This window comes from Lacerta agilis, chromosome 13 (genome assembly GCF_009819535.1).
Source record: "Lacerta agilis isolate rLacAgi1 chromosome 13, rLacAgi1.pri, whole genome shotgun sequence".
Lineage (NCBI taxonomy): Eukaryota > Metazoa > Chordata > Lepidosauria > Squamata > Lacertidae > Lacerta > Lacerta agilis.
In genome coordinates, this window is record NC_046324.1 from 27,937,430 (window position 1) to 27,953,248 (window position 15,819).

At 45.9% G+C, this 15,819-nt stretch overlaps 1 protein-coding gene across 1 annotated transcript; it reads left to right on the forward strand.

Moving 5' to 3' along the window:
- The first annotated feature begins 2,778 nt into the window (after nt 1-2,778).
- On the forward strand, nt 2,779-8,104 carry UBFD1 (ubiquitin family domain containing 1). Its single transcript, XM_033166450.1, is given in 9 exon segments — nt 2,779-2,901; nt 2,904-2,957; nt 2,960-3,001; nt 3,004-3,051; nt 3,164-3,372; nt 4,338-4,403; nt 4,582-4,687; nt 6,471-6,553; nt 7,731-8,104. Coding segments are annotated over 9 exon segments (825 nt in total). The 5' UTR covers nt 2,779-2,795; the 3' UTR covers nt 7,842-8,104.
- Nucleotides 8,105-15,819: the final 7,715 nt, after the last annotated feature.

Sequence of the window (15,819 nt, forward strand, 5' to 3'; positions counted from 1 at the left end):
CAACAGGCAGCGGCAGAAGCGCACGTGGTCTAACAATATGCCCCGCCCTGCGCGCCCCATTGGCTACATTCCGTCGGTCATTCAGTTTCCGACAGGAACAAGGGGCGGAGCCAGACTTAAAGAAACCGCGTCCTTGCTGACACTGCGCTCGGAAGCGGCCGCAGAAATGGGGCAACTCTGAAGTGGGACCAAATCCTATCAGGTTTACTTTTTATTTTTAAATTATTTTAAAATTTTAATAGTATCTTTCTTTTTCTATTCTATATTAAGGGGAGGAAGAGAGGGTGGATTTATTTTTTGTTGTTGTTCAGTCGTTCAGTCGTGTCCGACTCTTCGTGACCCCATGGACCAGAGCACGCCAGGCACGCCTATCCTTCACTGCCTCCCGCAGTTTGGCCAAACTCATGTTAGTAGCTTCGAGAACACTGTCCAACCATCTCATCCTCTGTCGTCCCCTTCTCCTTGTGCCCTCCATCTTTCCCAACATCAGGGTCTTTTCCAGGGAGTCTTCTCTTCTCATGAGGTGGCCAAAGTACTGGAGCCTCAACTTCAGGATCTGTCCTTCTAGTGAGCACTCAGGGCTGATTTCTTTGAGAATGGATAGGTTTGATCTTCTTGCAGTCCATGGGACTCTCAAGAGTCTCCTCCAGCACCATACTGGAGTGGCTTGCCAGTTCCTTCTCCAGGTGGATCACGTTTGGTCCAAACTCTCCACTATGACCTGTCGGATTTATTTTTATATATACATTATTTTTGTGGGGGGGTTTTGGCTAATAGAACCTGGATTAAGCTGTTCCAATCAATTTACTCGTGTATATATATACGTGTGTGTGTATTTATATTATTTATTTCATAAAGTGTGTACACTGCTTGATTATAAAAACAAAAACCTCTTCAAGCAGTTTTCAAAAAAAAAGAAACAAAGTATATGAAACAATAAAATTATCAATAAGACAAGTTAGCAACAATAATCTAGGCAGCACAACAAATTAGCAAGAAGGCTGACCATTGGTGTCTCCTTTGCATCCTGCTTGGGGTGGGCTTCCCAGAGGAGGATGCACCTAGTTGGCCACTGCCCCTATGGGAGACAGGCTTGCAGCAGAGCTCTAAGGGCCACCCTTCTCTAGGGAAATCAACCTGAGGGGCAGAGCAGCTGCCTGCCATGCAAAAGGTCCTGGGTGGGAAAGAGTCCCTGCCAGAGTTCCTGGAGACTGGCTGTGCTAAGACTCAGTAACTGTATGTTCCTGTAAAAGCAGCCAGTGTCTTGTAGCTTTAAAAAAAAAAAAAAAAAGACTAGTAACTTTATTCTGATTAGCTTCCATTTATTGGCTGGTTGGTTCTGTGTTCTCCTGCTCTACTGAGGCTCTTTTGAGGCGTGTTGAGAACTTGGCTTTTGATAGTGCTGTTTTATTAGCTGTATTGTAATACACTTTTTTACATTGTTTTAATTCTTTCAGAGTTTAATTACTTTTAAATGATTGTGTTGCTTTTATTTGTTGAAGCCACCTTGAGTCCCCTTGTGGAGTAAAAGCAGGATATAAATAACAACAGACAGAGGCGGCAGCAAGAAGGCGGTGGTCAAAACTGTGTCAAATATTTAATAAATAATAATTAAATAATATTTATTTATTTATTATTTTTTTAAAAGCGTCATTCCCTTTTCTATCTTTCTTTAAGGCTTTTCCACCGCCTCTCCAGCTTGGGCGACTTACAAAACCAAACCACATGGTACTTCAACGCTCTTACCTACGACGGAGCAGCCTCCGCCAACTTCGTGCCTTCCACTGGGCTTTTGGACTACAACTCCCATCAGCCCCTGCCGCTACAACAGCCATGTTGGCTGGCTGACTATGGGGTGAAGGAGGTGGCGGGAGCTGTAGTCCAAAACATCCGGACTGGCGAGCGAAGGTTTCGAGGCGGAAGGGGCGGGCTACGGAGGCCGACGGAGGCCAATCCGGACCGCCCGGTGCTTTTCCCGGCACCCCCCCGGGCGGGTTGTACACAATCATCATGGCTGCCGCCTCTGCCTCCCCCGGTGCGCGCGCGCTAGAGAGAACGGGGTCCACCAGGGGCGGGGGCGCGCGGAGGGAAACGGGGCAAGGCCCGGGCTGTACACATTGGGCGTGGGCGACCCCCGGCCTTCCCTCTCCCCGTGCCAGGGAAGCCCCAAATGCCCCCCTCAAGGCAGCGACTAGGCTGGGTTGGGATGGAGGTCCCCCCCTTCACCCTCACCTGCCTCCCCTCTCTCGGCCTCCTGCCCGCTCTCGTGCCTTGAGCCACTTTTCCTAAAGCGCCACCCACCCAGGAAAGCTTCCTCGGGTCTTCCTCCAGGGAAGCGCCCTGGCACGAGGGAGGGGGTTTCCCAGGCGGGTAGCCGAGGTCTGCCTGGCTTCAGCCCTGATACGGGCTGGGCCCGCTAAACTGGGGGCGGGTGCAGAGGCGGAGGGGTGTAGGGAGAAGCACTGCAAGGCATAGGAGTGAGGAAAGTAGTGTTCTGCTCACCAAGCGGGTACAAGTGGAGGAGACACTCCAGTACTGGGATAAGTGCTATTAAACAAAGAGAAAATAGTTCCTGTTGGGAGTGTTTTGAGCTGACTCTGTACCTGCCATTGACATAATTCAGCCCTGACTGAAGTCTTAATCTGGAGTGGTGGGGGTTTTGGTTTTTGTTTTGAGTGGTTGTGTTGCCCCAAAACAGTGCATAAGGGAGTGTATGTACTGTATACAGATCCCACCTCTCTCAACAGGGCAGTTCTCATTTGTTTCCTTTCTTTGCAGATTCGGATGACACCAGCATGGATGCAGAAGCTGAGAATCCGCCTCTAGGCTGCAGGGATGGCAGCGATCCTCTTTCTGCTGAGAAACCTTTGGAGACTGATGATCCTCAAAGTGATCCACCTGACCACAGGCTTCTGTCAGCAATGGCGGCGATTCTGAGATTGGGAAAGAGCTGGTTGAGCTAAAGTTATCTGGAACAAAAATAAGTATGACTTGAAGTTCCCACTGATAACACAGGGGCTGACCTGAAGCAGAAAATCCACTCACTTACAGGTGAGGCTGTCTGTGTTTTATGGAGAGGTAATTCTACCACGTGACCTTCCCATCATATCTGGAAGAAATTCCTGCGTTAAAAAGTCTTCCCTGTTGATTCCTTCTTTGCTAGGCCTTCCACCTGCAATGCAGAAGGTCATGTTCAAAGGACTTCTACCAGAGGATAAAACTTTACGGGAAATCAAAGTGATCAATGGAGCAAAAATAATGGTGGTTGGCTCAACTATCAATGATGTCTTGGCAGTTAACACACCGAAAGATGCTGCTCAGCAGGAAGTGAAATCAGAAGAGACCAAAAAGGAGCCCCTTTGCAGACAAAAGGTTGGTTACAACTGCCAGCCTATGTGGCTTATTTGGACTGAAGGTGTACATGGATCTCCCAGGTAAAATGGGAGTACCCCTTTTGACCATAGACCTGTTCAAAGGAAGGACCTTGAGGTCCATGTGCTTCAGTGACAGGTTAACTTGAAGCTCCTTATCTTGATAATTCCTGCAACAGCCTTCTGGTTAGATCACTATTCCAATAACAGAGAGAGCAAGTTGCCTAAAAACTATCTGCAAGTCCAAGGTTGAAGAGCCATTTGAACTCTATTTAACTTTAGTGGAATGGACAGTGTAGTGACTGTAATTTAGCAATAAATAATGTTTTGTAGCCAAATGGTACTGCCCTTTAGGTAGTCCTGTTGAATTTGGCCTTTGTCACCTTTGGCCGATAGCTAATTCTGCTATCGACTGGCCAGTTTTGAGGTGGGAATCTCTGTGAGACCTTTTCATGCTTTCCTTTGCAAAGTTACTAATTACAGGTGGGTAGCCGTGTTGGTCTGCCATAGTCAAAACAAAATAAAAAATTCTTTCCAGTAGCACCTTAGAGACCAACTAAGTTTGTTCTTGGTATGCGCTTTCGTGTGCATGCACACTTCTTCAGATATCTGAAGAAGTATATCAGGTATCTGAAGAAGTGTGCATGCACACGAAAGCTCACACCAAGAACAAACTTAGTTGGTCTCTAAGGTGCTACTGGAAAGTTACCAATGTGATAGCTTTCACCAAAGTTGTGTAAACTCTTGAATTTTAGGGAGGTGTGTGAATTTATAACTACTGATAGACAGAATACATACTATGCATTTTCTTGATTGCATTTGGGTTGTGTGGCTAAGATAAGAGGTTACTAGTTGCCTGTGTATCTTTTTGAAATTCTTAAAAATCTCAATGTGTTGGCAAGTAGGTAGATGGGAAAATCTTCTAGCCTTTTGTCATGTTTATTTTTTATTTCTGCTTTGTTACAGCAACACAGGAAAGTGTTAGATAAAGGAAAACCTGAAGATGTGATGCCTTCTGTCAAGGGTGCCCAGGTGTGTGAGTAGGCTGTATCATTGTCGAGGTCTATAGGAGCCAGTGGCAGTTTCTGGGGCTCTTCCTTCTCTCCTGCACTTGTGTCCTGTACAGGAGGGTGGCTTTTTAAACTTTGTGCTGTAAAGCTGGCAGAAGCTTCTTGTTGTTCACAGAAGACCTCTGTTCTCAACTTCTTAGGAGCGCCTGCCAACTGTTCCTTTATCGGGCATGTACAACAAGTCGGGTGGGAAAGTGCGGCTCACCTTTAAACTCGAACAAGATCAGCTCTGGATTGGCACTAAAGGTAGGTGCTCAAAATTATATACTTTGAGGGGACCTGAAGACTTAACTCTGGGGGAGTACTAATGGCATGTTTAGTGTTTCACAGTTGACCCCTTGCAAGATTTCTGAGCCTGTAGAGTCATCCTGTTCAGGTGATGGTTTAGGAGCAACAAGTAGAAACATGCTACAGTTCATGTGAAGGTTGAAGAGCGGAAAAAGCATTGGTGATTTAGATACCCTGGAGTGTATTTGGCTGTACATCTTTGGCCAATCAATACTTTGCCTGCTTGAAGGGTTTGAGCTACCTAATATGAGGGCTTTTGTGGCACTCAGTGTTTAATGCTCTGCCTGTGCCCCTTGTGTCTGTTGTGCAGGAGTCTTTTTGTGGTAGGGAGTTGAGCTGCTTGTGTCCCAAGAACCATCCAGGAGGGAGGGTCTGAAAGTGCTAAAACATTGAGAGAGCTGGCATTCTGCACACACTCACGCCAGTGGCACTTTATGTACCACTGTCTCATAAATATCAGGACATTGCACAGGGGCTGGGCAGAGTGGGGGACCATTAAAAGCAGCACTTGCAGTACAGAGGGTCCTTAGAAAGAGGTTTTGTTGATCTGGCTGGCTGGTTGAACTCTGGGCAGTATTTTAGTGGCTCTGTAAGCTGCACTTCCTGCTCGTTTGCAGCCCCAGGCTTTCTTTAGATGCAAAACTGGATTGAGCAGGCATGATGCGTGGAGTTGAAAGGGCTAAAGAGTCTGTGGGAAATTATGGGTATTTCTGAGTTTCATTTAACAAGGCTAGTTGAGGAGCAGCATACTTTTGCTACACTCTGGTTTCCATTGAAAGTTGGGGCTTACTAGTTTAGATGTTTTTGACCCTCACACAGAATAACAGGCACAGTGTAGCTCATACTAAGCTGTTGTATGTCCGATTTGGTTTCAATAGTAGCTAAGCTCATGCTTAATTTTCACCAGATGAAATTAATGGGCACAAAGTGCTTGATCTGGGCTCAGTCACAACTGTGGTGATCTCTGTATTATGACTTCTTAATGGTTACTGATATGACTGAATAATATTCTAATGCAGTAATGGCCAATTTCATTATATGGGGTTTGGATTTCCCCAATCCAACTCCTTAGCAGTAGGAGCACTTCAACCATCACCTGTTCTTGCAGCAGCCCACCTGGGGAGGGTCAGGCACTGGTAGTTTACATCTCTGCCTGGCAAATGGCCCTACCATTGGAGAAAGAGAGAGGCCATCTGTGTGTCTCAACATCCTCTCGGGGGATCTTCTCCTTTTGCAAAAAAAGGCACATCTGTTGACTAGGAAAGATGTGAAATATGACACTCTATTATGCTGGCCTTGGACCAGCTTAAAATAGGGAGGAAATAAGAGATTGAAATGCATTCTCATTTTGTCGCTGGGTGGTCTTGTAGATAGACCATGCTTTTGTTTTGTTTCTTTAATTCTATCTGATTTCTTGCCACAGGAATGGTTTAGGGGGTGAACTAGGGAAACAACAAGAACTTTAAGGATCAAGCTGCATATGGGGTTTATAAAGCCATTATTATTATTTTATTATTTAAATCCTTCCAGTGAGTTGAGTGATACAAAGAGCATTTGGGGTGGAGGGAAGGTCTTTGGAAGAGGAGAGGTTGTTGGGATCAGGTATTGGGGCTGGTGAAGTTTTGAGAAAGCTTTTCCTTTTTCATACATTCTGATGAGATGGAGAAGCTCTGGAAGGAAGAGTGGAGGAATGGTGTGAAATGTCATCCTGCCCAAGTTGACATGCTTTATTTCAATGCAGAAAGAACAGAAAAGTTGCCCATGGGGTCTATCAAGAATGTGGTGAGTGAACCTATCGAAGGACATGAGGATTATCACATGATGGTAAGGAACTGTCCCCTGCAAATACCGCACCTGAACTTTTACAGATGTTAAGCCCAGGGTTTCAGGAGAAGACTACATTCCTATGAGCAAAATCAGTCAGCATAAGGGCTAAATCAGAGAGAAGCCTTTCTTCCTTCTGTACTTTTCACGCAACACTCTCCATAGAGAGGATCATATTCCCTGCTTTTTACCCTGCAAGAAGACTCAGCATTCAGTGAACTCCTGTGAACTGTATGCCTCTCTTCTATTTTCTATGGAGGAAGTACTTCTCCCTTCAGTGGACAGAAACACACAGGGGCACAGGGCCTCTGCTTGCATAACAATCGTATTAACTCTTTGGTTTATTTGCCACTTGAAAGGAGAGTTTATGCGTCTCCTTTCCTCCTCTCACAAATAGAACTGAAGCGGGTGTTGAGTGAGGACCAAGGGGTGTGTTTGTGACCCTCCGGATGTTGCTGAGCTACAACTCCCATCAGCTAGCATGGCCAGCGGTCAAGAAGGATGATCATGATGGGAGTTGTAGTACAGTTTGGATGCAGCAGCTGACTGGTTTGCACAAGTGCAGGAGTAAATAATTGAAGCAGAACACCTGAGGGGGGGAGGTGCAGTGTGTGAGCACAGAGCTCATTCCTGAAGCACCAAACCGTGATTTGGCTTTTATATTCAAAAGTCTGAGCCCAGTTGGCAAAATGCATAATGTCTCTGCGTGTGAACAAAGAAGTATTCACCTTGCTGGAGGCAAGCCAATATTCTCTGCCTCAACTACTTTGTAATATGGAGATGCTGCTGTTAGTGATGGTCTGCATTGCTTGGTTGTTGTAAGGGTTTGGGGATAATGTACGTGAAATACTTTGAACACCCTAATATGTATAAACAGAAAGTGTCTGATACCAGTTGGTGAAAACCACAGGAGAGGGTGCTCTTGTGCTCAAATCCTGCTTGTGTGTTTCCCAAAAGAGGCATCTGCTTCGCCACTGGAAGAACAGAATGCTGAACTAGGTGGGCCATTGGCCTGATCCAGCAGGCTTTTCTTATATTCTTCAGTGTTTTGAGAGAGAGAGCTGCTCCACCTCAGGAAACTGCTGAATTTGGCTTGGTCCCAGTGTTGAATGAGGTGGCCATCTTTTGAGAGACCTTAATCCTGAGCCTCCTGTTCTTCTTTTCCCACATCTTCCAGGCCTTCCAGCTGGGTCCTACTGAAGCCTCTTACTACTGGGTCTATTGGGTGCCTACTCAATACGTCGATGCCATCAAGGACACAGTGCTGGGGAAGTGGCAGTATTTTTGAAGGCACGCTCACCTCTGGCACTGGAGACTGACATGAACCTAAGGACACTGCTAGGAGAGGCCTGGACATGGGTCGTCCTGGAACTTCTTATCGATACGATCTCAAAGAGGCCTGGGAGGACGCCAGAGGTGGGGATCTCTCGCCATTAGTTTATTTTTAACTTAAAAAGTGCAGCAGCAGCCTTTGTTCGGCAGCCCAGCTTCAACCATATTTAAAAACAAAAAGCAAATATGATGGAAATCAATAAATCTTAATTCACAAACCACTGTGTGTAATACACTTTAACTGTGCCAGGTGTAGTAGCCCTTCTGGTTTTCTGTTTCTGCAAGGAGAAAAACGCTGACACACCGCTGAGGATTTTCTACATGATTTGGACAAGAGACAGCTATTTTCGTAACTCTTCATTAACAAGCATTATGGTTTGTTTGAGGTATGCGCTTGTGACTGGGAGCTTGAGAAGTAGGTTTCTCTCTCCTTTTTAATACTAAAAGAAAACTTTTAAATGGTATGCAAACTTGGGGTTTCAGAAGCCATATCTTCCTTGTCCTTAAGTTTCCTGGTAGCTTTTCTGGTAGCAAAATGGGACAACTCTCACTCTTAACCCAAAGATGCTTGACTCCTTTTTCAGATGCTGGCAATGATTCTTTAGTGGAGTTTTTCATGCCTGTTACTGAGAGGAAGGAAGCTTAATAACGCAGGAGGCTTGCAGCCATGCTGGACTGTTGCTTACTCTGTTCTGTGTTCCGCCATTCTCTCTTTCTCCCTTTCTGCTGCCATTATTAGGGGGATCTAGACTGCCTTAAGAAGCATTTCTTGGCTATCCCTGTTGTTACCGAGAATTACTTTGCAGCTAGCTTGTGGGTTTGTTATCTCTTGTTTTACGTATAACATTTGCTCTGCATCCAGACCGCATCCAGTATCACCCAGGCATCAGTGGGGCCTCTGAATGTGTGTACAGTCACACAGCTGCCTTGATGTGCTCAGAAGGGAGGTCCCTTCCTGTGTTCAAAGAAGAGGCACAGTTGGTCTGTGTGAACATATGTGCTCTCCTGCACATTCTAGAGATGCTGGGTTTGCAGCTGTTAACTACAGCAAGAGAGCACATTCTTCACACCCTTTAATATGAGGTTAGTGGCATTGACCAATGTTTTAGCAACTTTCCCATAAAATGGTGGTTAAAATTGAACAAAGTGGTGGTCACTTGCTTTTTGTTCATTATACCAGAACTCTGGTCCACTGTGTGGCCTGTGGTGACTGAGGAAGATACAAATTTGCTTTAGAATACAGGTTTTTTCTGTTTGGTGCTCTTTATACCATGTTTTCAGCTGGGCGAGTAGCTGGCCATCACCCTGTTCCGTGGCCCAGATGTCCTTGTACCCTATCTTCCAAGCAGGTTTTCCTTGAGTCTTTGCCTAGGTGAACTTGGAGTGTGGCTTAACATCATGATTTGCATTGATCCTGGTAGGAACTGAGCCAGAGTGGCTGTCATTCCAGCCTAGCTCATTCAGTATAAGTTCCCTGGGTTTCATGTTTTTGAAGAACAACTCAAGGCAAATTGCATCCAGAGACCTCCCGCGTTCAGTTGAGTTGGCCATCTTACTTTCTGCTGAGCTATTGTATAAATCTTTTGTGCCTGGTTAGGGCACATTTCAAGAACCCTTGAAGTAATTTTGACTTCTGTGCCATCCAATTTTGTGGAAGTGACCAGTCTGGTTTTGATGATTGATTCCCCTGCTCCTAAACATCACCAGGTGTGAATAGAGATATATAAAACTTCAAATGTTAATGCCATGGTTGGGTCAGGGCATGTTTTCCTGGAGAAAAAATAGGCATTTGGAAAAACTGAAACTTATGCAATTCTTTCTTACTAAGCCTAAACCCAAAGCTGTTACTATTAACTATCCTGCATTTCATTCATGAATCTAAGAAGTATTGCAGCAGTCAATTGACTCTAATCCTTCAAGTGCTGCTTTCAAAAGTTTTTATTCATCATCCTAGTAGGAAAATATTGCATAACGTTTTTTTCAGTCTTTCCTCAAATGCAGAGTATTTCCACCCCCCCCCCCGAGTATATGTGTTAGGGTACCCAATTATTTTACACATCTCTACTAGTAACTCATAACTCCTACTGGCAACTAGTAACCTTAAATACTTATAGAATAAGGTTGGCTGCAATTTTAGCATTGGGAACATAAGACACTGTCTTACCAGTTGCTAGGAATTGCAGGTGGGCAGAGTGCCGCTGCGCTCATGTTCCTGCTTGGAGGCTTTGCACAGGAATTTGGTCAGCTGCTTTGAGAACAGGATTGTACTAGATGGGCAACCTTTGGCCAGACCCAATGGGCTTGTCCTCCATGCACCAAATCAGACAGTTGGTCTATATAGTTCAGTATTTACACTAGCTGTGGCTGTCCAGGGTTTGAGGCAAGAGTCTTTTTCCAGGCTTAATTGGAGATGCCATTGGGGATTGAACTTGGAACCTTCTGCATGCAAGGCAGACGCTGTACCACTTACAGCTCTTCTCCCTTCTGATTTCCTCATCCCAGGCTCCTTTGAAGGAAGGCTGTCTTTTAACTACCTGTCTATCATGGTATACTTCTCCTTAGTGCTGTAGTTCAATTCAAGGGTCGTTTGCCTCTGGTTTTCTTTGATCCCCATGGTGCCCATTGTGAGCATCCTTTGTTGTGCATGGAGGGTGAGCCAGCCTCAGTCTGGGCTTTAGCTGCACCTGAAAACACCCCGTGCCTAAGTCTGTGCCTCCTGGATTACAAGACTACTTGATGTGAGCATTACTAAACATTAGAGATCTGGTGTCAATGTCACCTGCCTTTTGCAAACATGTATCCCTGTCTGTTCCATTTCCATGAAAGTGACCTTACCGGATGCATCCACACAAATAATTACAACTAGTATTGAGGTTGTTTGTGCTTTAGGGGACGAGTGGGAAGCTGTAAGAAGGTGTGTGCCTTACCTCTTTATTGTTGGCAGCTGTTTAGGAGCAGGAATCCCTCCCCCCCCCCATAAGGGAGACTATACGGAGTGGTGCTCAGTTGGGGCAGGGGCAGGAGAGGCCACTCTTATTTTGGTATTTCTCTTTTGGTCTGCTTTCTAGAGAGGTCCTGCTTTAGGAGAACAGGAGGGACACCAGAGCACTTTCAGGGTTTCAATGGCTATGTTCTCTCTCCAAAGTTGGAGCAGTATGCCTGTGAATATCAGTTTCTGGGAATTGTGAGTGAGGGGAGTGTTGTTGCTCTCAATTCCTGGTTGTGGGTTTCCCTTTGGTGTATCTGACTGGCCTCCGTAAGAACATGAGGCTGGACTTGATGGGCCCCCTTGGTCCTGATCCACCAGCCTGGTTCCTCTTAATGATATATTGAAGGTAGTAGGTAATTGTGACAAGTGGAAGGGAGTCTGACGATACCAAACTGTTTGGCTGTTCGCTCCAGCTCCTTCCCACAAGTGCTTCAACCCATCTTCTCAAGGAGTATGGCTTCTCTCTAGAAGGCAGAGCAACAATACAAGTAAATGGCATAGGAGTCCTGACAGTGGGTTGCCTGCTTCCTTGTGTACAAAGGCAGCTGAAGGTTGCACTAGGCTGGTTTCTCTCAAAAATTAACATCAAAATGGCTCAAATCTTTCCCAGGAACATGCAGTTTAAAAGCGACTATGTACTTGCAAATGTCCAAATACTTCCTATTTGTGCAGCTAAAGGCACAATTTGTAACGGGCCGTAAGTGCAGATAACGTGGTTGACATGGTCTATCCTTTTATAAGATGATGTGCTGATGCTTTGAGTTGCCTTCCAGTCTTTATATGTGAAGGGCATGTCTGCATAATTGGGGATGTGGGGAAACATCTGCATGGAATAGGTAAATGTTTTCTAGGTTCAAGCATCAGTTGTCTTTTTCTCTCTCTAGAAGCAAGCTACAAATTGTTAGTCTCCAGTCTTTCTCAAGGCTCAACCATTTTTCTAAAATTTATCTGCATCATGTGACTAATGCCTCTGAGCCCAGGGAATTTGCTCAGCCCAAGCCTGAAGATCCATCTGAACTTGTAACATCTGCATTGTGGCTTTGTTTGAGCCATGGCCTCGTTGAACTCAGTCCCACAACCTGTGTTTAGTGCCAAGACAAAAGCATTGGAAATTGGGAAGTAAAGAAAATATAAGCAGTTGCCTCTGAGGATAAGCAGAGTGCCTTTCTCTTAACCTTTCAGGCTCCTCTTCTCTCTCCTTCCACCTCCCCCAACACACCTAGGGTGCTGTATCCAACATCAGCTGTAACTCAGAGCAAACCCATTGAAATCAAAAGACCACATGTCCATTATTTTCAACAGGCCTCCTCTGAGTACAGCTAACATTGGAGCCAACCCTTGGGGTTATTGGGCAAGATTCCCTAGTGAGAGGGTTGGAGCTTCAGCTTGGCTTGAGTTCTTATTCTGATCTTTGGGCATTTGGAATGCAGCTCCAGCCCCACTTGAGCCTTTATAAAAGATTCCACCTTTGGTCCTGGAGGCAGCTCTTGCTTCAGGTACTGACTACGAACAAGCAGCTTTTTCAAGCTTGCTGTGTATTCACAACATCCTGGTCTGAAGGTGCAGCTGTGTCTTTTTCAGTCCATGTGTGTATCTGTACCCCTCTGTGATTCCTGCCTTGCAGGGGGTTGAACTAGGTGACCCTTGAGGTGCATTCCATCTCTATACAGTTCTATGATTTTATGACTATTCAACTGAACACATTTTGATAGCAGTGTGGCTGACCCTTGTAGGTGCTGGAAGTTGCAGTCCAAAACCGCTAGAAAGCGCCAGTTTGTGGAAGAGTATCTAATCTGACAACTCGTTGTGCCCCATGTGCTTAGGAGAGGGGGTCTTGAATTTCCTCCAGCATGCCAATATTAATTGGGTTTCTGTGCAAGAGAGGGGCAGCCACATTGATGCAGAAGGCTGAACTGGATGGCCTCAGTAGAACTGGCTTCCTAATGCTGCTAGTGTTTTTTGTTTTTTCCCCTCCGTTGTCTGCTCTGTCCTGTCCTGCTGCCTGAGATATCATTCTTTGCCTCTGCTTGCTTCCAAACTGCAATCCCTTTCTGTGAGGGAGTGTCTCTTTCTGCAGCCTGAAGCATCGCTGCTTAAAAGCCTCCCTGGTGCCATGTTTACATGCAGGTTATATTCAGATCATTTAATGAGCCTGTTGGAAAACATTTGCTTGTGTGTGTACCTTCTTAAAGTGTCTCTGATTGGAAAATGAGGTGTCTCTTCTTAGTGGAAGGAAATATCGAAGGACTTGACTTTAGATTACAGGTGCTGCTTTGGACTGCTTTTTAGGGAAGGCTTCAGTAGACACAAAGAAGTGGGTGGGTGTTCCCCTGTGGGTTTTTTAAATGAAAAAACCACCTTGGGAGCATATCTCCTTTCACCACTCCCGTGATCTCCATCCTTTTTGAGGCAGATTTTCAGTTCTTTCTTTAAAAAAAAAAACATATCCTCATGTTTCCTGCTTTCCACAACCAGGTATACTCCAGATGTTTTGGACTACAGCATCAATCAGCCCTAGCCATCATGGGAGATGTAGTTCAAAACATCTGGAGGAACATCCCATGTAATGCTGGTGATTAGGAAATTACTCTGCATTTGGTGATTAGGAAATGGGGATGGTTTTTCCAGTGCTAATCTTGCTCTTGCTGAGTTGTTGATTTTCTTTCCATTTTCTTAACCAGGGCCAAAAATCTAGGTTCTGTTGTGCAATGCATTTCTCCCACACAAGGTGCCATATTTGGAGAACTCTCCTCCTTCAGACTTGCAGCCATAGGGCACCCCAGTATGCCCTTCTCCCAGCACAGACACATGCTAGCTGTTTGGTCTTACAGGACAGGCTTTCACCACTTGCCCTCCTCCCTCCTAGTCTCCCAGTCCTTCCAACAGACAAGAATGACCTGCCCACATCATGCTCACCCCTTGTAGGGAGCTTCACAAGCAAATGGAGCACTCAAGAAGGGCCCAAGCAGTGAAAGCAGCCAGCTGGAGTGTGGTTGGCATGCACATGTACACACAGACCTGTTTAACACTGGTATGGATGCATTTCAGGGGCTGGGATCTTGGTGTTCAGTATCAGGAAATCTTCCATCTCCCCCAGTTTTCCTTCCTGTGTGAAGAGTTGCCCTGTGCTGGGGTGGATTTCTCTTGCACCATCATGTGCCTGCCCTCTGAATCTTAGCCGGTTCCTTGCATGGGCAGAAGCTAGGCAGGCAGTATGTCTATCCCAAATAGCCCTGCCTGATTCACCCTCATCCCAGGTCCCCTGCAGAGCAACAGTTTATCATTTCCAGGGCCAGTTATGGGAACAGGAAGGCATGAATGAGGCTGGGTGAACATTAAGTCTTAGACGTACACTGCTGAAATATTTTTAAGTGTAACTTTGTCCGGCAAATATTCTCCTTGTTCTATTCTGTAAGATCAATCAGTCTTGTCAATTAAACTTTGATAATGAACACTTTTGGTTGTGTTGAGTGGTTTTTCGCATGGTACTTGTTGCAGATAGTGCTATTGAATTTTGGGGGGGTTTGAGGTGGGGAGGATGGCATCTCAAGGTAGCGTTGGGGAAACGCTACCTGAAAACCCCAGGGAGCTGCTTCCAATCAGTGTTGACAATACTGAGCTAGATGGACCATTGGTCTGACTCCATATAAAGCAGGCTTTGAGCGATGAAAGCTCATCCCCTCCACCCCTTCAGCAGTGAGGATATTTGGTAGAGAAACACATCTTCGTTGGGGATCGTCACATACAATACTTATTGCAAGTATCTCTAAATTACTAAGTAGGTGAAATAATACTTAAGAACATAAGAAGAACCTGCTTGAACAGGCTAGTGGCCCATCTGGCTCAGAATCCTATTCTCACAGTGGCCAACCAGATGCCCCAATGGGAAGCCAGCAAGCAGGACCAGAGCACAAGAGCACTCCTGTAATTTGCAGCAACTGGTATTCAGTTGACTGTAGATCCAAAGGAACAGCCACCATGGCTGGTAGCCATCGATAGCCCTCTCCTCCTCCACAAATTTGTCCAATCTTAATTTAAAGACATCCAAGTTGGTGGACATCATTCGCTGCCTCCTGTGGGAGCGAGTTCCATAATTTTAACTGCACTGTGTGACGGAGTACTTGGCATCCCTGTTGAGTGGATAAAAAGCTACTCTGTGTTGGCGCGAAGGTTGGAAGTTTAATATAACATTTTGCAGCTGCTGGACTGGTCTTGGGCAGCTGTTCATGCAACTCAGGAGTTCCTGGTTGGCCTCATATAGTCCTTCCAACGTGTTTCCTTCTCCGCCTGCGCAGATTTTTGTCCAGCACTTCCTGCTAGTGAGATCTGTGGGCAGATTGTGGTTTCAAGGATGTATCTGAAAGGGTGTGTGTGAGCAGCACTGCCAGCCCATAACCCAGCTCTCCTTACTTTAACTGGGAGGGGGAATCAGGAGTTCAAAATGCCATTTGAGGAGGGGGTCTGGATTTGGGGAAAGGGCTGTTCTTTCTTCCAAATTCAAAAAAGGAAGGGCTCCTTGCACATGCTCACTCTGCACTCTGTATGGGCTCCATTGTTGCCTTTGCTTCCTTCTGCTCTCTTAGTGCCAACAGCCTTCCTTACCACCCTGCCCAGGATATCCCACTTCCTGGTTGTAGCTGGGTCTGAGCTATGGAGAGCCCTGACCCTTAGAAGCTGGAATCTCTATCTCATACACATACCTATGTATGCACGTGTGTTCGCAAAAACAGCCATTGTCATAAACGATTGAAATCCTCTGTGTGCCTCTGGGCCCGTGCAGAGTGCCTATTTTACTGGCAGTGGGGGAGAGGAGAAAAGCAGTGCTTGGGAAGGGGAAAGCGGGTCACTGGAGGGGACAGTGGCTAGGTGAGTCCCGTCCTCCTGGCTGTTGGTCCCGGCAGGTCAGGGACCCGGATCTGGGGCGGAGGCATGTGCCAGGTGGGGC